The following is a 27,136-nucleotide window of genomic DNA, read 5'->3' on the forward strand; positions in this document are numbered from 1 at the left end:
TGTGCTGGTGCCATATAATGTTTGTTACTATGGCTCTGCAATGTATCTTAAGATATGGAGTTGTAATTCTCCAGCATCATTCTTTTTGCTTAGGGTTGTTTTAGTTATCTAGGGAATTCATATGAATTTTAGGATAGTTTTTTTTCTATTTCTGTGAAAAATTAGATGAGATTTTGATTGGGGTTTCCTTGAATCTGTAAGTATAATTTGGTAGAATTGTCACTTCCACAACATTAATTTCATCAACCCACAGCATGTTATGTCTTTCTCCTTTTTCATATCTTTATCTCTTTCTCCCAATGTCTAAAGCTTTCATTTCACTTCCTTTGGTAGATTTATTCCTAGATATTTTATTTTCTTTGAGGCTGTTGGAATGGGTTTGTTTCCATGATCCCCTCTCTGTATTTTTGCTGTTGGCTTATAGAAAAATACTATTGATTAATGCAACTTGGTTCTGCATCTTGCCATATTGCTGAATTTGCTTACTAGTCGTGTAAGTATTCTGTTAGAACTTTGGGGATCTTTAATATAAAGTATCATTTCATCTGCAAATTGCGATAGTTTGACTTCTACTTGGATCCCTTTAATTCCCTTATGTTGCCTAATTGTCCCAGCTAGTATTTCTATCACAGTATTGATAAAAAGTGCAGAATGGAGATGCCTGTTGGAAGTGTGTCTTCCTTGTGTATGTGCCACAGGCCTCTGCTGGTGTGCACTTAGTTTTGTGGTTTGCTCAGTTTCTCTCAGCCTTCTAAGGCTCCCAAACTCTTCTCCTATTACGGCTAATGCTTTAGCTGGGGAGTGGCTCCCATGTGCTCTGGGAATGTGAGAAATACTGAGAGTGGCACTGTCTTTGGGTTCTCAAGAACTGTTCAGTGTTAATCGCCCTGCTGTGGGGTGCAGCTGAGGGTATCGTGTATTCCCCTGTGATTTCAGAGTTTGTAGGCTCTGCAGGATGTAGCTTCCTTCAGAAAGTGTTCTACTCACTGGTGCCATGAGTATCACTATATTATGATACTCAGAGATATAGCAGACCAGGGTTGTTCTTGGTTGCTGAGATCTGTCCAAGCTAAAAAAGGCAGGACTCTTTTTCCCTCATATGTATTCTAATCTGAGCTGAACCTCCTGTGTATGTACCCTTGGGCTTGTGAGCAGTCCCCTGTTCCCTACTTTTGATAACTACCTCATGGGGCCTTCTTCATCCAGCAGTTGAAGAACAGGACAAATTGTGGCTCATTGACCTATGGTTTTCCCCTGAATGAGGCCCTTATAACAGGTCAGATTCCCAGGGTAACCAGAGAGTCTGTCTCAGAATACATGCTGGCCATTGCCTTGAGTCCTAGAAAGACAAAATGAAAGGTTTTTTTGTTTTTGTTTTTGTCTTTATTGTAGTCTGTCTGATCTAAAAACCACTGTTTCACCAAATGTAGCTGAATGAGGCATGGCTGGTCTGCCTTTGACCCAAGGACAGAATTGTCCATTTCTAACCTGACATTTTCTGAAAGCACTTTCTCTGCCACCCTTATTACCACATCCCTTGTCAAGGACAAGCAAGGCAGAAGTTGTGTCTAGTGTCTCTGTGCCATGAGTCTTTTTTCTGGACTTTTTTGGAGGGTTTTCTGTTTCCTCCTGAATTACTCAAGTTTTTCCCACTTTTTTTGTATTCTGATTCTCATCATCTTACCTAGAACTTCACTTGATCTATGGGCCAGGGATCCTACTGTAAACTCTGAGTTTGCTTTTATTTTTGTGGCTATACATGCCACAATCAGCATTTTTGTTCATTCACTTTGTAGTTATCTGGATACTTTCCCAGCTGATGTGTAGGTATGTCATCCTGGTTTGTCCTTTCTGCAATTCCTCTGGCATGGTGACTATCTCCTATGGGTTTCCTTATATATCTTCCATCTTTCCTTATGTGGTTCTCCTATGCAGGTGACCTTGTGTTTCTGCTCCAGAACCACTGCTCCAAAGAAGCAAAATGGGAGGTTTTCTGTTTCTTGGAGACTCCTTGCCACCCCCTTCCTCTTGTCAGTGTCTGGCATGAAGACCAGTGACATTTGAGTCTCTTTTATAAGCTCTTATCACCCATCACCTTGAGAATTAACTAGCTGAAGATAGGCACATAATGACTTGGAAAAATTGAACTCTTTTTTTCTCAAAGTGATTTTATTGATATTTGATGTACATTTGGGTATTTTGACTCAGTCACTTCAAAACAATGTACAGTATATAAAATCTAGGTCACCCCTAAAGTATGGCTTCACAATCTTTATAAAGGAATATTTGTCTTAACTACATAAGAATAAAATATATGGCATCTACTTGTATGGATAAAATTTGTAATCTAGAGTAAATATCATCTGTTACTCTCTTTCCTTGGAACCTCCCAAAAGGAGCAAACCTCTATAAATACTGAGTTTTAAATTTTGGGACACAGAAGTATGGGGCTTTTAAATCTTTAATTGGGTATTAAAGTAAAGGAAGCTAACATACTTAGAGTAAGGTCACCAAGAACTTCTTTAGCATATTGGTACTCTAGGTGATGGTCACTCTTTTGAGAAAGAGCAAATAAGATGTTTCTAAACCATGTTTTCTTGTTGTGTTAAGACAATGGTTTTGTTGTTTGTTTGTTTGGTTGGTTGGTTCAGTTCTTTAAACTGTTTTCTGGGAGAATACAATTTACATATTAGCATGTGGGCATTTTCTCATCTTGAAGGAGGAGAAAGTTGCAGGATTTCATGAGCTACAGTGTGAGGTTGGCAGTGACCGAGATGAACAAGAGGAGGATGCTAGGGCAGGGTTCGATGGCTTGTCTGCCTACAATAGATGTTGCTCCTCCAGAATGAGGAGCCTGTGCTTATAGATGAGCAGATTTAGATTTTAGTCTTTGTTTCTGCTATGTGATCAAGCAGGGTTCCCTTTGTCAGGTTGGGGTAGTTCCCTTGTAAAACAAGAGTCTTAGAAGGACTTTATGGGTCTTTCTACTTTGATAAGTCTGAGGTTATGAGAAAGGAAGCTGTTTTGAGCATGTCTGGGTGGTCCCTCCCAGTTAGTTTTCATGGCAGAGCTGAAGAGGTTACATCTGAAAGGGTGTCTACTGGCCTGAGCATAAGAATGCCAGAGAGAGTCAATGCCAGAGGAGAATGCTTGCAGCCCACCATTGAACTGAGAATAGGGTCCCCATTGGAGGAGTTAGAGAAAGGATTGAAGGAGTTTGGTGGGGGAGATTGCAACTCCATGAGAACAACAATACCAACCAACCAGAGCTCCCAGGGATTAAACCACCATTCAAAAAGTACACCTGGACAGACCCATGGCTCCAGCTGCATGTGCAGCAGAAGATGGCCTTGTTGGGTGCCAATGGTAGGAGAAGCCCTTGGTCCCACCAAGGCTGGACCCCCCCCCAGTGTAAGGGAATGTCAGGGTGGGGAGGAGGGAAAGGGTTTGTGGATAGGTGGGGGAACACCTCATAGAAGAAGGGGTAGGGGGATGAGATAGGGGCTTTATGGATGGGAAACCGGGAAAGGGGATAACATTTGAAATGTAAATTTAAAAAAATCCAATTCAAAAAAAAAAGAAAGAAAAAAAAAAGATTGCCAGAGAGCCATGGTTGACCTCAGGTTTGGCAAGGTGAAGTGAAATCTCATTAATAACATCCTTAAATAGGTGTTGAGAAAACGCTGGGTGCAGAGTTATTTAAGTTCCCGCTTTGCTTGCTTGCTTGCTCTTAGCGCTACCATTTCATGGTCTTACATAGGACTGATGCCATTTTCCAATCATCAGTGGAATGAATTTACAGACATACTTCAGAAAGGTGTTCATAATAAACTACAGGAAATGTCACTCTTTGCTTTTATAAGCCTTTGAAAGTACTATAGAGATTTTCTTGGAGACTGTTGCCATAAGACCGGGTATTTGAACAAAATGGAAGCACTTTCCTTTCTTCTCTGACATATAAGTTTCAATAGAACAGTGGAGAAGGTTCCCACATATCTGTGCATTATTGCTCTCCATGGTTAATTTCGTTCATCTTCCACATGGGACCAGAGCATACACAAATTCTAAAAATGTGTGTGTGTGTGTGTGTGTGTGTGTGTGTGTGTGTGTGTGTGTGTGTGTGACAGAGAGAGAGAGAGAGAGAGAGAGAGAGAGAGAGAGAGAGAGAGAGGAGCTGTAAATGGAGGCAGCAGTTCCATTACTGGAATTATCAGTCAGAAATGTATATTTTCTATAGTTCACAGAGCTACTATGTGTCACCTCCAGGCAGATGTCAGCTGCTGGAGCAGGGACCCCAGGGCTCTAAAAACCCTCCAGCTTTCCAGAGACCTTTGTCCAGCAGTGAAAGTAAAATAGGGCATTGTAGGCATTCAAGCAACCCAGAATCTTTGACTGGAAGCCCTAGAGGGACTCAGGCACTGACTCACTAAGACGGCCATTGAAACTCATTCTCACAGCCTCGTGATGTGAGCAAGGTCACGAGCAGGGAACAGCATGCCCAGCTGAGTGGGTTGCCTCACGCCACACAATGCTCCCTTCCTGGATGACAGATCTTAAATTGTTAGTGGAAATGCACCCAATGTACAAATGTAGCACATTTTATTTTTTATTTCTTCAGCTATCAGTGCTTATTATTTTTTTCTTCAGGACATTGTTTTTGTTTCCCCAGCGATTCAGCTTTAGTCTCAGCTTTTAGAAGCAACGTTTGTAACCTGGGAGCTCATAACAGCGGCTGTATTTTCTTCAGCTCATGATGATTTCTCTAAGTGCACCAAATGTGAGGAGAAGACTCAGTATACATTTTCCCTTTTGAAACATGTCCTGCATTCATCAGCAGTGTGGACCTAATATTATTTTGTGAAATAATTTACTGATGAAGGATGTTAAAGCTTCAAGAGCCATGGAGGACATTTATTTCAATCCTGTTAATTTAGGAAAAGAGAAAATCCAGGTCTGGAGAACATAAACCATTCATTCAAGCTTAAATAACTATTTTTGCTATGTTTGGTTTGACATTAGGTTACTTGGCCCTTAATTCAGCATTTTGGCTCTCCTATATGGCATTAAATAGTCTTCTATTTTCAAAAACAATGGAATGAATGACTCATAAAATAAGTGTAAATTGCTTCTGACAATAAAGCAAAAATCACATGTGTGTGTGTGTGTGTGTGTGTGTGTGTATCAACATATCCCAAACCTTAGTCTATCTAAAGAACATACAGGCACAGGAAAGTTAGGTAGTTAATGATGCTCAGAGTAAGAAGTAATAATATTTTCATGGGGTATTCGTTTTCTTTCTAGACAGAATTTCAACAGCAAATAAAGGTGGGAGCCAAGTCTCCTAACCCGCTCGCTGAGTGACAGATAGCACATTATAGATTTCATTTTGGTTTGAATGATCCAGTGATTGTCAAAGAGCTCCGGCAGGCAGCCGTCACGTGAGCATAATCAGCTCCCACTACCATTGCAGGTTTGCTGTAGGGGTGAGTTAGACTGCTTTGAATTATGCAAATCTCTTGTGTATTGACTGAATGGAGAGGGCTAAACCATGTGTAATGAGCTACCATAGGAGAGTAGGCCTGATTTGGGTGTTCAACCCAGTCATTGAACAATCTTTGTCGATGTGATTGGATTACCACTACCCTGCTCCCACCGGTTGTCCTGGTGAAAGGTGGAATTCTGTAATGTGAACAGGAATGTTGGTGAAACTGCAAGGAGCTACAAAAGAAGCCTAGATTGTCAGTCCCCTCTTCTCCCAAAACCTAAACGTGTATGCATGTTGGTGAGATTCCTAGGTGATTCTTGTATACGTTAAAGTGGGAGGGGCCCTGATTTGTGGCACCTTTTATTAGTGTGCCCCATTACTGATGGCACAAAGGCATCTGTTGTGACTTTGGATGTGACATGTGCCTGGCAGAAGAGAGCTGCTCTTGAACCTTGCTTTCAGGCCATTCTCCAGCAACTACTCCATAAACTGGGTCTAGGCACCAGGTTGTGAAATTGGACCAGGTGCTTGGGGATGAAAAATGGAGCAGACACAGTCTCCCTTCTTCAGGCTCAGAAGTCCTCTCAGATTTGGAGAGAGGAAAAACAAGGTGATTCACGGTACAATAGAAGGATCAACCCCAGGATTCTGTACCAAGTGCCTCTAGGCATTGGAAGGTTCGTCAGCCCATCCTGGCAAGAGGGAGGGAAGAGGGAAGCTCAGATTTCCTCGGTTGATATCTAAGGGATACATAGGACCTAATATGCTATGCTTTCAGTAGTCTTGTATCGAAATGCCTCGAATACAGCAGCTCAAAATGTCCTTTTATTGTTGTCGCACGGTTTCTGAAAAGTTGGGGCAAGGCTTGAGTGTGGTAACATCTGTGAGGGCCTGGTGGGTCTCTTTGGAGGTGAGTGTCATCACTGGGTGCCCTTGTCTGTGGGCAGGCTTGTTTCCCTCTCCTTGGCTGTTAGGCAGGACTCGCTCAGCTTCTCGAGGCTTTGGTTCTCCAGCAGTCTCTCTCTGCGTGGTGATCCACATCCTTCCAGCCGGCAGGAGAATCTCCTACTCCATCCGTTGAGTCTTATCACGTTGCCCCACCAGAAAAAATGGCTTTTGTTGTGTGATGCGGGTCACATTGCCACCTGGCTGGGTGACTCACTGACCTGCTGAGATGCCGGTGCAGGAAGCTGTGCTGGGAGTCGGGAATTTTGAGCTGAAGGCAAAAGGGGTTTAGATCACAGACTGATGGACCTCACTTTGGTGATCACGGAGAGCCAGGAGATTACAGTCCTGCTTCCGATCTGTACAGGAAAACTTGGCGAGGGGAGATACAGAGTTGCTGACGATTGTTTTGGTGGCTGAGGACGCTCTGTCTGGTGTGGGATTGGTAGAGCGAGGGAAGCATGGGGCGGGAACTACACTGGGACAACAATAAAGTTATACTTAGAGTGGTAGGTTCAGAGAGGACCAGGGAGAGACTAGGCCGGAAGGACAGCAGCGAGTACGCAGATACACATGGATGTCACCATCAAGGGCCTGTTGCAAGGACATGGGAAGGCCAAGGAAGCCCATCTCCCTAGAGGGAGCCCCTCACTGAGCCTGGCTTATTTACCTTTAGCCAGCCAGCAACAGGCACATAATAATCGCTCAATAGATGCTTGTTAAATGGCAGACCGTCTCCGTTGTAAGACTCTTGTTTGCTCTTCCCTAATGCTTCTTTCATGAGGGCTCACGTTCATTTGAGACACGTTGCTTCAGTCTGTAAACACTAGCTGGCCAACTAATTTAATTTTAAAGTCCCCGGATACATTATTAGCAGTTTGAAATCTGGCAAAATTACTGATTACTCCCATGAGTCAAAAACCTGCATATGTCATAGGCTGGGCTGAGGGCGTTCACCCACAGGACTGCAATCCTCAAACAGTTCTGTTTAAGAAGATAGGACTTTCTGGAGGACAGACAGGAAACTGAGATCCATAGAGGTTAAAGAAGCCATCTGCCTGGGATCCGACAGATAGGAAGAGGAGCTTTTAGACATTGAGCTTTCAGCTATCTTGATTCTAAAATGTGCACACAAACAGGACTCTCTCCTTGTGTGCAAAGTATTAGGTATCCTAGAAAGCACATGAAACCAAAGAGCTGCTGTGATGGGAACAGCATGCTCCTCACACACAAATAGATGGATGGACCAAACAAACAGAATAGAAAGCCAGAAATAGGTTGGAATGCACAGGTCTTTGAGAGAGGCAGCTGCTAAGTAGGGACACGTGAGTAGCTTCCTGGATAAAATGGCTTTACCTCACGTTCTTTTCTAGTGTAGGTTAGATTCTGAAGAGTCAAACGTAAGGGATGAGCCACGGGGTGCAAAAGAGGGTAGTTTCTTGTCATTGCAGAATAAAGAGGCTTTTCTAGCCTTTTACTAAGTCTAAACACCATAAAGCAAAGGCTTGGTCATTGTATTTCTTAGAATAATAGAGCAAGTTCCAGGACAGCCAGGGATGTACAGAGATGCCCTGTCTCAAAAAAATACATCATAAGCAAGTTAGAAAGGGAAGTGACAGCCCGGGAAAAACAAAACATATATAAAAAAATACAACTCTCTCTCTCTCTCTCTCTCTCTCTCTCTCTCTCTCTCTCTCTCACACACACACACACACACACACACACACACACACACACAAACATGCATATAATGTATGCATACCATACCAGAGGCAAAAGACTAGTTTTTCTATTTTATTAAGATCAAAAGCTAGGCAGTCATTCCAGGGTGAAGAGTATGGATAGAAAAGGTATTTACTATAAGAGAAACATAAATAATCTTTCAACCAACAATATGATCTCTAACCTCTTCCTCATAGAACAGATGCTGGTGCTACAGTGAACATCCTTTTGTCACTTTGCCCTAAACCCCCAACTTACAGCACATGCTACTGACATGGATATGGGAAACAAGCACCTGACAGTCTTGTGCCCAAGAGGAGAAGCAGCCATGGAGAGGGTAACTCAGCAGACCTTAGCAACTCTGGGGTCACATCTCCTTTGATGGGCAGTGCCACACTACTGTTGCTTTGCACATGAGACTTACAGGTGCACAAAGAAGCACACATGTAGGCTTTCACTGCAGCACTGTAAACTTGAACAAAACAGGATTGCCAACAACCTATAGAGCGAGATAAATCCTGCCATACACATTCATTGTAATGGGGCGCAGCCGTGGAAGGTGAGTAACAGACGGCTTCCTTATTGGGAAGTCCTCTATCAAATAAAGGTGCCAGAGAAAAACTACAACAGGTCCCCTTTGGAGATGTGGGCAGGAAAGTAAGCACAAGTAGTCATGTTTCTTTGTATTTTCACAGTGGAAAATTTGCAAGGATATACTGTAAACTAATGAAAGTGTTTACCTCTTAGAAATGCCGTGAGTTGGCTAGATGGAGGAAGGCAGATGGGAATGTTTTCACTGTAAAATTACATTCTGAATATATACAGACATAGACATGCGGACATGGGGAGGTGGAGGATAGAGTCAAATATTGTCCACTTATACGTTAACATGCATGAACTCAAACACATCATTCATTACTCCCTTAACAAATGCACGTAGAGACCCACCAGGCTAAAGCCTGGGTAGGGAAGGTCACTTACGGCCGCATAAGCAATTGGCAGTCTGGTGCTGTCACATCAAGTTGTTTCATTTGCTTACCCGACCATGTTCCTTAGCATTCCATTTCTTTTCTGTGACACAAATGCCCAAAGTAAATATGTGAACAGAGAGAAATATTTATTTTGGTTTGAAGTTTCAGGCTTCCTAGTCTGCAGCTGACTGACCACTTTGATTGTGGGGCTGGTCACATGACACAGTACTGTGTGGGCAGAGTTAAGCTTCTTACCTCAGGGGAGGGGTAAGCAAGAGAAGGGCTGGGGGTGGGATGACGGAGGGAAGGGTTTGGTGTTGGGAGGAGGATGATGTGAGGACAGTCTTCTAAAGTCACACAGACTGTTCATCCAAAGGACTCCACTGTCTCCTAGTAGGACTGCATGCTGTTGCCCAACCCTTCAACATGGGACTCTCAAGAGACACTTGATAGAAAAATAAAAATACTTACTGATCAACTTAAGTTGCATACTTGTATATATTTCAGGTTATTTAATTTGACATTGTAAAATAAAAACAAAAAAAAATCCCAAAACAAGCAAACCAAAAAACCAAAACCACAATATGAAAATGACCACTGTCCTTTGTTGAGACTTAGTTGAAGACTTGTGCCATGGTTGTGTGCAGTCTGTGGAGCCTTGGTCTAATGGCTGTGGTAGCTAGGGTAACCAGTCGCTCGCCCCTGCTTGTTTCTAGATGTAGCCTTTCTCATTGTTGTGTCCAGATCAGCCCCAAGCAACATGGAACGGTCAGTGTCTGTCACAGGCTGCTGTCACAGGTTGCTGAGACACAGCCCAAACTTAGGAGGGAAATCTTCAGAGAATGATTGCAGGCTGAACGCACGGAATCATCAACCTCACTTTCTGTCATCAGTCACTAATGAGGAGAGATCTAAATCACCTGCTAAATTTCCATCTTCTCTGATGACAATTTGTTCTTGGGAGCTAATCAAGAGGTGTGCATGACTGTGGTTCCAGAGATGAATCGAGAGCCCTCCTACACCCTTTATTGAGAGGATTTTCAAAGGCAGAATTTCTGTTCTTCCGTTTTAATTTCTCGAATGCTTTTGTCTGGGCACCTATTTTAAAATGGCTCCTGCCCCTCTCTCAGTCAGTAAGTACATAAATTAAAAGCTAGAGCGCCTATGTTTGTTGAGGGGTCTGCCTTTCCCTGGGACATGTCCTCAGCACGTCCGGTGAGTGCTTTGACTTCAAGGAAAGGTGCAGGCACATCTCAAGATGCTTGGGCTTGTTTTGCTTTGCGTGTTTTATTCAATAAGTGTGGTTTTCTTTCTTCTTTTTCCCACCCCCTCCCAGGGTCTTTGAAGCCATTTGTCCACTTTGGATGGTCGGTGTGGTTACAGTTAGCTAAGACTATTTGAATGGATTACTGGTACAGTGAGGTTAGGCCAGATACCCGAATGGAGAAATGTGAGCTGAGCTTGGCTGCTGGGGTTAACATCCTCCAGTCAGCCACTACCATGCGGCTCTCAAGCCCAGGGTTGGAGGTTGTTTCTGCCTTTATGGTCAAGGCTGTTGAAGTGCATTTACTCTGGATTTAATCCAATGGACAATGAGGCTGTAGGAATAAACTTATCCCCCAAAGAGAGACGGTGGGACGCACCTCCGGCACCCACTGGAAGGCACTGGCTCTGCGACTGACCCTCGGTTCCACGGATGCTCACAGATTTGCTCCCTGCGGAGCCTCAGTTTTCAGTGTTGAGGCAATGTGAGGGATAATACAGCCAGATGAAGAAAACAAGCTTTTGTGACTTGTTTAGTGGGTTTACTTTGATTAGGTTAATTGACGGAAGGCTCCAACACCATTCCATATACTTGATTATATAATTGCTCAGAAATGACAAAGCTGTCTGAGAACAAGCATTTCTTTCTTTGTTTCTTTGTTTTTTGTTTCTTTGTTTGTTTCTTTCTTTTTTATTGGATATTATATGTACTTACATTTCAAATGTTATCCCCTTTCCAGGTTCCCCCCTCTCCCATCCTCCCTCCCCCTGCTTCTGAGGATGCTCCCCTTCTCACCCACCTACTTCCTCCTCTCTGCCCTGGCATTCCCCTACACGGGGGCATCGAGTCTTCACAGGACCTAGGGCCTCTCCTCCCACTGATGCCAGACAAGCCCATCGGCTGCTACATATACGGCTGGAGTCATGGGTCGCTCCATGTAATTCTTTGGCTGGTGATTTAGTCCCTGGGAGCTCTGGAGGGTCCGGTTGGTTGATATTGTTGTTCTTCCTGTGGGGTTGCAAACCCCTTCAGCTCCCTCAATCCTTTCTCTAACTCCTCCATTGGGGTCCCAGGAGCACAAGTATTTCTTGTTCTCTGATACCTGAGCATGGATGTGGTTTGACCCACTTCCCCAAGATCCCGAGTCATGACTCCTCACAGCAACTCGCCAAAATAAACGCTCCCTTCCTTAGTGGCTTTCGTTGGGGTATTTTAGTATGAGCAACAGAGAGCATAGTCAATGCAAACAATTAAACATGAATAACATCTAAAACACATTCTATTCCAGGGGCAAACTGAAGAAGAAACGAAGCCGGGAGATGGGGCCACACCTTCAGGCCGAGGTAATCATTACTGTCTGCCGTAGTACAGTTCACACTGAGCAGGTTCTCCATGAAAACAGGTTGGCGCTTCCGTTGTTTTATGCTTCCATATAGAAGAACGCTGTTGTCATTCAGACTCATCGTACAGACCCTGGTGTCAACTTTATCAATGACGTCTCATGTTTGTAGACATAAAACTTATAAGGGAATATAAGTCCACAGTTGTTATTTTTGTGTGTTTGCCTTTTCAACGAGCAGCGAAGGAGGCTGTTTCTGGTTTGGAAACTTTCTCCCTTGTCGTAGAACGTGGTATCAAGCTTTCCTCGATCTCCCTGCTTCTGCTCCCTCCCCAGCCCCAGATCATCTCATATTTGGGCTTGTTCACTCCGCATGAAGCCATGCTGAAGAGATGGTGCACGTAGTCCAGAAGGGATCCCTCGTGGTTACATACACTGATACACGTGGTTACGTGGTTACACATACACTGTAGACTTTGGATATTCCAGGAACATTTTTGAGACATTTTTTGATATTCCCCTGAATTTCAGATGCATTAAATTTAAATCAATAAATACAGTTGCTATTTTGTGACTATTTCCATACACAGAAGACAACTGCTATTAAAATTTCTATAAAATGTAGTTAAATATCCAACAGGATTTTTCCTTTTCTCTGGGAAGAAAGGTACATACATACATTTGATAATATGCCTTTGGAAAACTCTAAAGATACCACGAATATTTGTAGGGTAAGCTTTTTCTCCTATTTTTAAATAATAGAAACAAATAGAACATTTTGCCCTTTTAATATTTCAATTTCTAAAAGACCACTTACTATTGCTTAATTTTGGAGTACAATATTGAGAAATCTATGACCTACAAAGTATTTCTAATTACATCCAGATACTGTATGTTGCTTTAAATGAGTATTCCTCTGTCATGGCCACCCCAGGCCCATTGTGTTCTCTGCTGAGGAAGCAGAACAAGATGCAGTACTTAGATAATTATGTAACCTGATGTCCGGATCCGTTGGAATATACTTCAGTTATACAACACTAAAATTTTAGAAATGAAATCGGCCTGCACATGGCCCAAACACCAGGCTTTTCAACATCATTGCTTTTTTTTTTTTTTTCAGAGATGGGCTGATATTTATTACATTGTCACTTCTCCCCTGGAGCTATATTTTCACACTAATGTAAATTGAGTATTTATTTTTACATTTTCTGGTTGTGTAGGTCCCACTGGAAAAAAGAGAGAAATGGGCTTAGAAGAACAATTTAAATCTTGTCAGCTCCTCGTGCTAAGGTTCTTTTATCTTATTTTATTTTTTTAACCAGTTTAGTGCTTGCATTTTGACTAACTACATGCAAAGATTTGCTCCCCTCGAATACTCGTCCAGCTTTTATGCAAAGCTAGCCTACCTCTTTGTTCTCTGTCTGTGGTCTCAGTTTTTAGTTAATCGTTTTATTCTCCAAAGCTTCTTGCTGTGCTTTACCCTGCCCCAAATTTGATGTTATCAGTCGCCTCTGGAATAGAACTAAATGCTGAGGGGAAAGGTTCGGTTGTTTTGTGTACATACAATGCTATCGCTTGCTAATCACAGTGAGAATGTGGTCATCTAGAGGCTTTGGGAAATAATGTCTACTTTTACCATGTTTAATTGAGTGGCTGAGAAAAAGCTCCCATCGCTATATTATCATAGTATCCCAATGGAAGTCCTCCCACCTACAGACTGTAGAAAACTCAAACATTTTCTTTAGGATTCTTAAAAATCTGAAGGAACTTGGCCAATTATCTAGTATCTTAAAGATGTGGGGTGATCAAAATGTGGATACTTCAGTCCTTCTTAGAAGGGAGAACAAAATACTCAAGGGAGGAAATAACAGGGACAAAGAGTGGAGCAGGGACTGGAAGGAAAGGTCATCCAGAGACCGCCCCACCTGGGATTCCATCCCGTATGCAGTCACCAAACTCAGTCACTATTGCTGATGCCAAGAAGTGCTTGCTGATGGGAGCCAGATATGGATGTCTCCTGAGAGACTCTGCCAGAGCCTTACTGATGAGGATGCTTGCAGCTAACCATTGGACTGAGTATGGGGACCCCAGTGGAGGACTTAGAGAAAGGAGTGAAGGAGCAGAAGGGGTTTGCAACCCCATAGAAAGAACAACAATATAAACTGACCAGATACCCCAGAGCTCCCAGGGACTAAACCGCCAACCATTGAGTACACATGGAGGGACCCATGGCTTCATCACATATATAGCAAAGAATGGCATTGTCTGGCATCAATAGGAGGAAAGGCCCTTAGTCCTGTGAAGGCTCATTTTCCCAATGTAGGGGAATGCCAGGGAGTTGGGGTGGGAGTGGGAGCATCCCCATAGAAGCAGGGGGAGGGAGGGAGGAGGGAAGAGGATAACATTTGAAATGTAAACTATCCAATAAACTTTTTTTTTTAAAAAAAAATGGGATGAAGAACCATGGGAGGGCAGAAGGGGAGGGGGATCTAAGGACAGGACTGTAAAAACATAAATTAATTAAAAAAAGAAAAAAAGGCAACCAGAGTTGTGTGTACACACACTGATATGTACATGTGTGTAGGAAATTGTACTGAATATAAACACTTAAAACTTTGTAGCAATTTTATATCTAGTGCATACTTTCTTGGATAATGCTACAGCATAATTTGAGTACCTAACCTATGCCACTAACATGAGGCTAGCCTGTGCTCAAGGCAAGGCTTCCAGTAACCACTTGGCTTATTCAGAACAAACTTAACTAATTGGTAGTGAATCCATGATTGGAAGCTTGTATCTAACAAGTTGTTAAGGCTGAGTTCCTTCCACCCTACGTTTTCTGGTTAGTCTCTTTCTCTTCTGTGTAGGTGTTAGGATGAAGGTATAGAGAACTGCAGTATTGCTTAGAAAGGAGCTGGGGAAGGGAGCTGCTGATGAAGCACTAATGGTGCCTTGTGTGCTCGCTCATATGTGTCCTCAGGGACAGGCTGAACTAGATTTTCCTGGAAATAGTCATTTTTTTGAGATGTTTATGTTCTGGTTCTTTTGGATACTCACTGCTAAAATTCTTCCAGGTGACTAAGCAAGGTAAATAATTTTCCTAGGTCCATATCCGAAAAAGAAGGCTTGTATCAGCCCACGTTCATTGATATGCTCTTGTCAATAAGTATTTGTCCCAAAGTCAAAAAAAATTATTCTTGTCAATAAGTATGTAGGTAAGACCTGTCTGTCTTTATGTTTGACATCTCCAAAATAAAAACACTCCATCTCTTTGTGCACACGCAGGATCTGGATTTTTCTGTCCTTAATTTATTCGCTTCTTTAAAAGCACTCTTTGGTTGTGCATTGGGGGAGTATGGGATCTTATGAACACAAAACCATGAATGAGGTAAGTTGTAAAGAAATGTAGGTGCATGCCCATCCAAATTCAACTGTATGTAACATAAAATATTAAAGAATAAAACTAGAAATAGAAACCTACTCACCCAACCAACCAACACCAACCAAATCCTCACCAGATACAGCGAGAGCAGGCCCTCAGTACATGAAGTAATTAGAAGAAATCATAGATACCCTGATCTCAGTCACCGCCAGGCAAAGCGTATAGATTATTCACTGAAGAGGAGATGCAAATCGCTAAAAACTTATATACAGAACATATACGTTTCCATAAAAATACAAATTTAAAAGTAGTGATGATAGTTTTGATTTACTAAATTAGCAGGAGTTTTAAACTGGCTCCTCTTAGAATACAAAATGGACTCTGGACTCAAGAGTGGAACTCTCTCTGGTAATCAAAAGCGGCAGACCTGCTTTTTGACTTAGAAACACTTCATTGGACCTTTCCTAATTAAATAAGCCCGTGCACTCCAGGTAGGCCAGCGTTGAATACTGTGACAATGCTTATAACTACAAAAGTGGAGAAGGAGTCTTCAGTGCATTTGGTCTATAGGAAAAACATTGTGGCTTGAGTGTTTGTAGATAATTATGTCACATGTCCTTCAATAACTTTAGATCACCATAGGAAAATCTGATGGCAATCTCTAATATGTTAATATTTTTAGTATCGTTATCTTTAGGTTCTTTAATTTTAAAAGTGTATCTATAGCAATCACTCATGGTCACAGCATATGGCTGGCTTAAGCCTTCCTGCATTTCTGAATTACCCAGAAAAGTGTAACCTTTTCTTTTTCTTCTTTATATTTTTTTTATTCTTTTGAGTGCTGGCCTAAACCTGGCAATGTTCTCTGTTATACTTGGAGCTTCTTTATTCTATCCCTAAAGCCCTTTCCCCACTCCTTGTACCATGGTGGCTTGTCTGCCGTGTGCCTGGTTACTGACCTCCATGCTTAATTCAAAAGGCATGTAATCCTCTCTTCCTCTTTTCCATATAACTCTTCATCACAGCTGCTCTGTGGTAATGAAATTTATATTAAACTTTCCTCTGAGTTTATTCTTAGTTTTTTTTTTAAATCAATGAGAATAATAACCCCGAGAAGGGACCCTATTTTCATGGCAACGTGGTAACAAAAGTGGAGCTCCCTAAAATTTTCGGTAATATGTGGTGATGGCAAAGGGACCCCAGATAATTTTTTTTCTGAGGACAAAACAGGTGACCATACTTCAGAATCGCAGCTACTTAATCTGCTTCCTGTAACTTAGGGGCAACCAGTCACCTCTGGAAACATCTATGATCACAGCTTCCTTGCATGGTTGGGTGGTGTGAAGTGACTGGCTCCCATAGCCTTGAATATTTGAATACTTGGCCCACGGTTGGTGGAACTGTTTGGGAAGGATTGGGGGCTATGTCGTGTTGGAGAAGGTGTGTCCCTAAGGGCGGGTCTTGAGGCTTCCAGAGCTCATTTCATTTCCACTTAGTTCTCTCTTTCTCTGCCTTGTGCTTGTGGGTTGAGATATAATTCCTAGGTCACACTGGCCTACCTGCTGCCATGATTCCACCCTGATGCTCATGGACTCTGCCTCTAAAACTGTGAGCTAGTGAAAGTCTCCTGTTTTAAGTTGCCTTGGTTATGGCATCTCATCACAGCTATAGAAAGAATAAGTCAGACAGTGGCATAGACTTTCTTCTATCTTCTTAAGAGGGCTTAGAGTTATTTTCAAATTATAGAAAAGCTGCAGTTATGATATTATAGAAATAGACATATGAATTCTCTACTTAGTTTGTTTCAACACTAACAGGTTGCATGGACAGGGAACATTTTTCCAGAACTTGGATGGAAATGAACATTGTCATATCACTATGCATTAAATTATAGGCTTTATTAAGACAGAACCAGTTCTCTCTCTCTCTCTCTCTCTCTCTCTCTCTCTCTCTCTCTCTAGATTTAAACTACAACTGCACTTAGTGTTCTATGTGGTTTCTTTTGATCACTGTTTTTTAATCTTCCCTCACAGGTAGAAACTGACATAGAGCCTATATTTCTTGGTAGGTGTGGTATTTTCTTACCTGCCATCCACTGGCTGACCCTGTTCTCTACCATCTCAGTTCCAGACTCAGCATGACATTCAACTCTTCTTGCTTAGCTCAACTCATGTGAGCATGACGTTGGTTGAATGGAGCCATCGATCTTCCAGATCAGTGGATGTTTTCATGTTCTTATTGACTTACTCTTTTACTGGTATGTGTAGCCTGATCTTGTATCCTAATGCCAATCAGCCTTGCCAGCAATCCTTCACTGAATAGTGCCTTCATGGGCCAAGAGTCAAACCATAGTCCTAGGGACACCCAACTCCTTACCTGGTCATTTCTAATTCTAGCCCCAGACTGGTTTGCCTTCAACTCAGCTGGTAAATCTCAAATGAGATATTCCTGGAATGGTTGGAAGGGTGCTTGTTGTTTAGAGCTATCTTTCAACTTGTGTGTGTGTGTGTGTGTGTGTGTGTGTGTGCGCGCGCGCGCGCGTGCAGAAATCTATCTGGATTCTGTGAGTAGAGGGAGGGTCTTATCTCCTTCCTTTGGAATAATGTTAGAGATGTCTCACTGTCTGGCACTTGCCTGTCACCTGCTTCCAGCTACTTTGTGCTTTGCTGTGGCCATCCAAAATATAACATTCTTCTACCTATCTTAATTCTGGGTCCCCATCTTCCTCTCCGTATCCCCCCCCCCCCGTGTGTGTGTGTGTGTGTGTGTGTGTGTGTGTGTGTGTGTGTGTGTGTGTGTGTTTTAGGTTATTTAACATTTAAGTTTTTCAGCTGTATTATATTACATATCTTTCTCTCAAGTTAGGCATATTTTAAAAAGCATGTGGTCAGGTCTAGTCAGGTCAATCAGACTCCCTGTTTTGCAAGCTGATGTAATAATGTATTGAAGCTCTTTAGTATTAATTCTCCAAATGGCCTGAAGTAGAATCAATGACTTCAAAGATACTTCACTTACTTTCAAGGGCTACTTTAGGTGCTGTAGGGTGTTGCCCAGTAAATGATTCCAACAGCTTCAGAGACAGACCCTCAACTTTTATCACAGAATTCTTCCTTAGGATCGATAGCTTTCTTCCTGAACGTAGTCACAGAACTACTTTCTTTCAGAATTAAAGTGTCAGTGGTACTAAAATGCCTGCATCTTCAAAACTTAGTGATAGACTAGATCTTTCTTCATGATGCCATTTCTCACCATAGTGGATAGCAACACTGTGAAGGGGTGGGGGAAATGCATCTTATTTTATTCAATGTTTATTAATATAAATGACATTTACTATCATTCAACAATCAATTAAATATTTAGGCATTTGTTACTTTGAACTTGAAATATTAAATTTCATCGTGCCTTGGTGCTTACTGGAGGATAAACAGGGGATTCTTTTTAATTAATGAACTTTTCTTGGGGTCTTGTAATAACTGAGGGATTCATGTGCAATTTAATTAAGAGTACTGATCTTTAATAAGCAATTTTAGAACGTATTTTCACATCATTTGCCTGTCCTCACTAATGGCTGATAAACGAGGTACTCTTTGAACCTATGTTGTTTACTTCCAGTCTTCTCTGCAGTCTGTCAATTTTAGGTGAGCTAATGGGGTTCTGACTATAGATACAAAGGCGAGAAGACACATGTGCTCTCTTCCGGGAGTTGTGGACCAATCAATGAAACCAGGTGAAGGGCAACAATGGGAACCATGCCCTGTATTAATAAAGCCTGTTTCATGAATGTGATTATTATATTATACCTAGAATTTCTTAATAGATGAAAGAGTACAGCAGGTAAATGTTTTCCCTCATTGTGGAACTGCTATGAAGCCTGAAGATGACTCATGTGTTCAACATGCTCCCCACAGAGGAGATCTGTGGAGGCAGCATGCATCTTCTGCTGCATCCGTGATCAGTCGCTGGTTGATGATGTCACTGGAGTCTGAGAAGAGGTCTGAGTTCTGACAGTCACACTCAGCATTGACTGAAGGAAGTACTCCATATGAACATTAGTTCTGAAGCACATACACAAGGGCTCTGAGGTGTGGACAGGTGGCTTCACTTGTACTTGAGAGACATTTTACTTGTGCTCAGTATAATAACTTTCTGCTAGTAAGATGACCGTTGCAATGTCAGACATATTTTAATGTTCAGTTAGACCCAAACTTACACCACTCATTTGGAAATTGGACCATGGGTTTATGTGGTGACGGGTTATGTATAAATGACTGTTTCTCATCCCTGTGTTCCACAATTTGGATTCTTGCATGTTTCTTCAGTCACCAGCTTTTGAGAGGCTATCCTAGAAGTCACTTTCTCCTTTACCTCCTTGCATCCTATTAATTGGCACAGGGCTCTGTTCGCACCCTGTTTGACTATACCGCTGGCTCTTTGCCAGGCTCTACCACTGTGAAATTATCAGTTGCCTTTCCTTTTGACTAAAGTCTAGAAAGGAGGCAATTTGAAGCTGCAAATTTATTAGATTCCAATAATTTCCCATTTACTTCTTGCCCAAGTTGACCCTATTACAGTCTTGTCACTGGGGTCCTTTAAGCAGGTCACTGTCTCTTTGATGGGTCTTTATTTTTTTATTTGAACATTGACATTGGGACCTTCAGAGATTGCTGTAACTTTTCTTCAAGAGCCAAGAGCCAGAGGAACTAGATAATACACATCATCCCTTGGTAAGGCTAGTTGTTATCTTACTTCTTAAGCCTATAGTCCTCTGTGTACAGTAACCCACTTCCCAAGTGTTTAAGACTAGAATCACATTTCTCTGCTGATTTCTCCAGGTGTGGTTGAGTGGCACATATGTTCCTCTAAGACAGCATCTAGTCACAGTTATGATCTTGATGTTCAATGCACAGCTGTATGGGAAATATGCAGAGCAGACTATGTAGGGGAAGAGGGATGAGGATGGCAGGAGGGAGGAAAGATGGAGGATTAGAGAGCCACTCAGAGACAGGCAGCTTGGATCTTGAATGTCCAGCCAGGTCTCTGGCTTCAGCCCAGGATAAATGTTCTCTTCAACAGTATCTATATCTGTATCTGTGTCTGTGTCTGTGTCTGTGTCTGTGTCTGTGTCTGTGTCTGTGTCTGTGTCTGTGTCTGTGTCTGTGTCTGTGTCTGTGTCTGTATCTCATTTTATTTGTTTACATTTCAAATAATATCCTCCTTCCTGGTTTTCCCTCCACAAACTCTCTATCCCATCCCCCTTTTCCTCCCTTCCCTTTGCCTCTATGAAGGTGCTCCCCCACCCACTTACCCACTCCTGCCTCACCACTCCAGCATCCCTCTATGCTGGGGCATCTAGCCTTCCCAGGATCAAGGGCCTCTCCTTCCATTCATGCCGATAGGGCCATCCTCTGATACGCATGCATCTGGAGCCATGGATCCCTCTTGTATACTCTTTGATTAATGGTTTAGTCTTTGGGAGCTCTGGGTGGTCCAGTTAGTTGATATTGTTCTTCCTATGGGGTTGCAATCCCCTTCGGTTCCTTCAGTTCTTCCCCTAGCTCTTTCAGTGGGGTCCCCAGGCATGGTCTGATGGTTGGCTGTGAGCAATTGCATCTGTATTAGTCAGGTGCTGGCAGAACCTCTCATGGAACAACCATACCAGGGTCCTGTCAGTAAGCACTTCTTGGCATCAGCAATAGTGTCAGGGTTTTGTGTCTGTAGATGGAACCCCCAACTAGGGATCCATCCCTTCTGTGGACAGCACTGTATATTTTTAAACTGTTATTCTGCAGAATAATTCTTTCGATATTTGAAATCATGCATAGTCTGTGTACCTACAACCAAGGAGACAGGTCTTGCCACTTGATCCTTCCTGTCAGTTTTAATCAGTCCCTCATCTTCTGGAGCCTCCATTTTCTTTCTCGGAATAAGAGAGATAGATAATATCACTTGGCCACGAAGTTGTCAGGATTAAATGGGAAAATGTTTATAATGTCTTAGCCTCCGGGTAGATATTATATAAACGGGTATTTTGTGAGCAGCTTAAGTAGGGGATTTATGTATTGTTTTTTTTGAAACTGCTAGGCTGTTTCTGGAATGAGCACTCATATTTTGCTTTGGAGATTTCTACAAGAGTAGTTTTAAAACAACTTAAGCTATGGAATCGACATTAGCGGCGATGTTCCCTTTAGTGTTTATATCCCTTACTCTCCTGCAGTGATGAAGATCTTTAAGTTTGGTAAATGCCTGTGTCTACCAGCTGCCCAGCAGGAGCCTTGGGGACCATCCTGCCTCTCCCCTTCTCCCTATCTTGGGCAGTCTGTGGTGGGAGGCCACTGCTTTTGGTTAAGGAGTAGATTTAAGTCCGCATGTTTTCATCTTTCACGGCTTTGACAGTAGCCATCGTTCCCAACCTTGGCCTCCCAGTTGGCTCCATCAGACATGCCTTTGATATGACTCCACTCTGACAGCACAGTGTTGCTCCCTCTTTCTTCTCAGAATGTAAGCCGGATTCTGTGGATACCTCCACCCTTTCTTTGGTTAAAAAATTTTCATCTCTTCCACAGTCTGCAAGTTGGAACAAGTGTAAAAATCCTTAGATCTGGCCTTTGGTTCCTCAACTGTTTTGCCCATGGTCTGCCCATACACTACTGTGTTCTGAAAGTGTGTACTTCATTTGAGGACTCCCCAAGAGGCTCCTTACTTATGACTCTTCTGGTTGGAATGTCTTCCCGTCTTCTTGCCTATGTGTGTCTTTTGGCTAAGGTTTCACCTTTGGTGCCCCTTGATAGAGCAGTCCCCTTGATCTCCTTGATTAGGTTCTCAGGGCTGTGTAGTCTGAAGGCCCATGATAAAGCTTGCAGTAATGAATTACATTACTTGACTCCTTAGTATATATTATTTTTCTAAAATTGTTTAACTCTATTTGATATACATTGGTGTGTGGTGTCAGATCCCCTGGGAACTGGATGGAGTTACATACAGTTGTTACAGACTGCTATGTGGGTTCTGGAAATTGAACCCAGATCCTGTGGAAGAACAGCCAGTGTTCTTAACTGCTGAGTCATCATCTCTACAGCTCTCCTCGCTACATTTTAAAGCCTTTATAAGATGACTATTGTTTCTTCAGGACCTTGTACACAGTGGGTTACAAGGCCAAAGATTGTGTGTGCTGTGTACACCTATTTGCATGTTGTCCTATAGCTAATAAAGGGGCTGAAACTTTGCATATCATTTTATGCAGAGATAAACATTGCCAGAAGTTGACCAGATAGTTTTTTTCAGTTCCTTCCATGCTTATGGCTGACAGAATCAAAAGAGGTTCAGGAGGAGGGTCCTGTATCTCATGCCAGTAGACTCAAGGAGTCACTCATTGACTTAGGACCTGGCATCACACTGAACAGCAAAGTCAGGGGCGCTATTTGTGCAGAGACTGAGGACCTGGGGAACATGGGAAGGATCTGGGTTGCTCAGAGGCTGTGGAGACACGAATTGAGGTGCAAGGATTTGGGGTCATCAAGCACAGATTAGCGTGTACCCATGAGTACCCCCTTTGTACTTGTGAGGCTTCTTTGTAGAAAAGCAGGCTTCGCAGAAAGGAAGACTGAATACGTAGCTGGCAAACAGAGAAATGCTAGTGCACAGAAGGAGACTCACAGAGCGGGGAGGGAGAGGAGGCTTCTGAAAACTGTGAATATCGTGTGATGTCCAGCTCTGAGTCTCTGTTTGCCTCTCTGTACTTCATATCCAGAGGGAATCTGTGGTAGTGATTATTAAGCAGGAACAACTGTTTTTCAAGTAAGATTCAACCTATAGAAAGCAATGTTTATGAAGGTTATGGCTCTGTAATTTTACCTTTGCTAAATGACGGCAAATGTTCTACAAAAGTCGATTTTTTTGTACTCTTAATTATTTATAGTTATCTTCACAGCACATAGGATTTCAGGAGAATTATTTTTCTCAGACGGCTGTCATATTGATTCAATATGAGTTCAGTCATACAGTATTTAAGTTGACATGGAAGCCGTATTGTACTGATGAGTTTTAAACCTAAAGAATGCAGGGGATTTGAAACCAATTTCTCAAATTAGTACACATTTATGGCTTATCACAGTAATTGGTCCATGAAATCAGATATTTATGCCATGGTTAAACTTGGGAGAAATCACGTTTTTCATCTTAAAGTGATTAGCTGTTTTTAATTAGATGAATTTTTCCCCCTGCAGTCCTGCGACTACCCAACACTCTTTTAGGGAATTATTTTTCTAGGCAATACATACACAGAAATGATGGGACAGCAAGAGGTCATTGAGTCTACATCTATTGCAAATTACTTTATTGTCTACCCTGAACCTTAGTTCAAATCAGAATATAGCAGCTATACCCGATGACTATTATTCTAAGATAATTTAGTGTTTGTGCATGACTTCTTCAGAAAAGGTACATATGATCATTTGGTTAATGTACCAATTTCTTGAACTTTTAGAAATTTTATGGTCCTGCATTTGAACAGTTTGCTAAATATCAGTGCTCATTGTTCCCACTTTGCATCCCCATTAATATCCTAGCACTACCACAGCCCCAGGGTTAGCCACTCAACCAGCACAGGTGCTATCGTATTCTGTAGCAAGACTGGGGGAGCAAGCCAGGAAGCAGCACCCCCTTCACTGTCTCTTCATCAGCTCCTGTCTCTGGCGAGCCTGAGACAGATCTCACTGTGTTAATGTTCCAGTATGTGCCCACCACATTCTTTCCAGCATCCCCAGTGGAGTCTAGCTCTCTCTCCTCTTCTGATCTCTAGAAGCCAACTGTATTTCCTGGCTTATGGTCTCTTTCTCTTCAAAGCTAGCAAGGTCTTCTCATAGTCCTTTTCTCTTTCACTCTTTCTCTGTCAGGCATACTGCATGTCTATTTGTTTTATTCCTGTCCTCACTGAGTAGAACTTAGGCTGATAAAGGCAGTTAGGATTTTGTGTATGATAGGCTCCTAGCACTTAGTAAATGTGCTCTTAATATTTGTTGTATAAAAATGAAAACTGAAAGAGCAGTATCCCCAAGACAATATAGATTGCCTGATTCTCTGTACTCTTGGCCTATATTGTGTTCCCACAATGGGATTTTCACTACTCTGTTGTGGTAGTCATCTGTTTCTCCCTCATAGGCTGCAGGCTATCCTTAAGGCCAAGAGGTGTCTTACTGTTCTTTGGATCATTGGCAGTAACACAGGGTCTGTCTCATACAAAGTACTAAGAAATGTTTTGAATCAATGTGCATCAGACGTGAATGGATTTTTTTCCCTTCTTTGTTATATATACTTAAGCTTTGATGACTCCTTCAAGAATGCAAGGTCACGAGTCTTTGACTTGTCCCATTTGACTTGTCCCATTGTGCTAGACAGTTTTACGTCAACATGACACAAGCTAAAGTTAACTGAAAGGAAGGAATCTCAATTGAGAAAATGCCTCCATATGATCCAGCTGTAGAGTGTTTTCTTAATTAGTGATTGATGTGAGAGGGCCCAGCCCACTGTAGGTGGTGCCACCTCTGGGTTGATGGTCCTGGGTTCTATAAGAAAGCAAAACTGAACAAGACAGGGGGAACAAGCCAGCAAGCAGCATCCCCTTCACTGGCTTCTCATCAGCTCCTGCCTCTAGGTTTCTGGCCAACCTCCTTCAATGATGGACTATGATGTGGAAGTGTAAGTCAAATAAACCCCTCTTCTCCCCAGCTTGCTTTTGGGTTTCATCTCAGTGATAGTGACCCTGAGACAATCACTGTTCCAAGACCTTCCAAATATGCAGTTGTGTCTTCATGAATGATGCTTTCCCTCTTCACCCAACTCGTCCTTGTGTCAGAACTGACACTCATCTTTACTTCTGCCTGTGTCTTTGTCTGTAGTTTTTATCTTTGGGTTTAGTAAGTGTCTACTCAGGGTTAGAGAAATACTTCTTTTCTAGTGTATTTTCTCTTGCTGTGACCAAAACAACAGAGGGTAAGAAAGACTAATTTGACTTATATTTTCAGGCCAGCAGCCATAATTGGGGGAAGCCAAGATAGAACCTTGAAGCAGAAATCATGGAGGAATACCACTTGCTTGATTCCCTGCCTCCTGGATCATATTTAGCTAGTATTCTTATAAATCCTTGTTCTTCCAGCATCCGTTTATAATCTAGACTGCACCCTACAACATGCCATCAGGCCAATCTGATCTGGGCAATTTCTTGATCAGGACTTTGCCCTCACATGACCTCCAGTGTGTCAAGTTGACATCAAAGCTAACCAGGACACACAATTTCTGTCTGCTACTGGACCCAGTGGTCTTTATTCACTTCCTGTGGAGAATTATTTTTAAAAATATTACTTTTTGTTTATAATAAATTTTATATTTTATCATATATAAAAATCATCATATTCATTAAATAATTGATTAAAGCACTATATTAATGAATTGAGAAATTGAAAATTTGATATTTAATTAAATATTAAATTAATAAATTAAAAATAAACTAAAGTGAAAACTATTATATTTACATATATATAATTACTTTTTTTTTTTCGGAGCTGGGGACCGAACCCAGAGCCTTGCGCTTGCTAGGCAAGCGCTCTACCACTGAGCTAAATCCCCAACCCCATATAATTACTTTTTAAAGTCTAATTCTCTGCTTCTTGAAGAATATACCTGCCACCATTCATTCCTCCTTTCCTTCTGGTTGTCTCTCTCATTCCTTTGCTCACTGTTTACCCAAAGCATCCTAAACACATTTCCAGATATCTATTCTGGGTCCCCTGCATGTTTTACTCTTTGTAAACCCTCAGAATCAACTGTCCTTTAACTCGATGTACATTAGTGGTGACTAAATGCTAATTTCACACCTGGAACTTTTGTGTTTAATGTCTCCTGGATACTTCATCCCATATGGCCTCTAGATCTCTTTATATTTCATGGTTTAAAAATTTAGCAGCTCTGAAAACATATTCTGCTTGTTCTCCAAGCCTGGTCCTCTGGTTTTGTCTTGCTTAGCTGCAAACATCATCTCTTTGTTTAAAATAATCCTCTAGCTTTATTCTTTATATAGGCTAAGGGCAGGAATTCTTAGCACGGTGTTTTAATTATATTCTCCCTCTTACCCAGAAAGAAAATCACCCAAGGCTGCACAATAATGGGCTGAATGATAAAAATATATGCTGTGACCATGAAGATTCATGGAGATTGAAGATAGGTGTTCTGACTTGAGAGTGTGGATGCTGCCCCTGTGCTGAGCACCACAGCAGGAATATAGCCTGCTCCTCTGCTGTTCACATGTGTGACCTGCACAAGCCACTTGCATGGGTTTGTGATGACAGAATGCTGGTCCCATCTCTAGCATTTCTGGTTCAAGGGAAAACCACATTGTTATGCCTGCTCAGTATTTTTCAGGTGAGGTTGTTGGTGCCACAGTTGGGAACCTTATTCCTTAAAGGCTCGGACACATCACCTGTGAAAACACTGATAATCTACATCCTAATCCATTCTTTTCCTACTTGGTAGGTTCTCTGTGTTATGTTAGGACGATGGTTCTCAAACGTTAGCATGCATCAGTTTATTGAATGCACGGCTGGTCACAACACACATCTGTTCATCATCCTAGAGTATGCATTTCCAACACATTCCAGATCGAATTAACCTGTGAAACAATGTGAATTCCAAGACCTCTCCTATCTGCTCACCTCAGAACACCTTCTTTGTTCTCCTTTTGATTGAGGACATGGTTAACAGTTCTCAGCCATGTGATTATGGAAGCCAATGGATTTACCATCCCAAATTGGTATTCTGACCTCTAAAACACATCTAAGAATTGATACTACTAATTAATTATTAATTATCATTATTTTGGTGGTGGTGGTGGTGGTGGTGGTGGTGGTGGTGTGTGTGTATGTGTGTGTGTGTGTGTGTGTGTGTGTGTGTGTGTGTGTGTGTGTGTGTGTGGTGTAGGCATACACATCTGTATGGGTCAGATAAAAATTCTCTGGCATTAGTTCTCTCTTGCTACCTT

General features: G+C 42.0%; 1 protein-coding gene across 3 annotated transcripts in view; it reads left to right on the forward strand.

Annotated features, from left to right (window-relative positions):
- The window catches only part of L3mbtl4 (L3MBTL histone methyl-lysine binding protein 4), a 452,873-nt gene that overhangs the window by 89,892 nt on the left and 335,845 nt on the right, over positions 1–27,136 (forward strand). For all 3 annotated transcript variants that reach the window (XM_039084811.2, XM_039084810.2, XM_063267937.1), the window contains exon 3: positions 11,676–11,730. In XM_039084811.2, coding sequence (XP_038940739.1) covers positions 11,676–11,730 — 55 coding nt within the window. The remainder of the gene's footprint in view (positions 1–11,675; positions 11,731–27,136) is intronic.

Source organism: Rattus norvegicus, chromosome 9, assembly GCF_036323735.1.
Source record: "Rattus norvegicus strain BN/NHsdMcwi chromosome 9, GRCr8, whole genome shotgun sequence".
Lineage (NCBI taxonomy): Eukaryota > Metazoa > Chordata > Mammalia > Rodentia > Muridae > Rattus > Rattus norvegicus.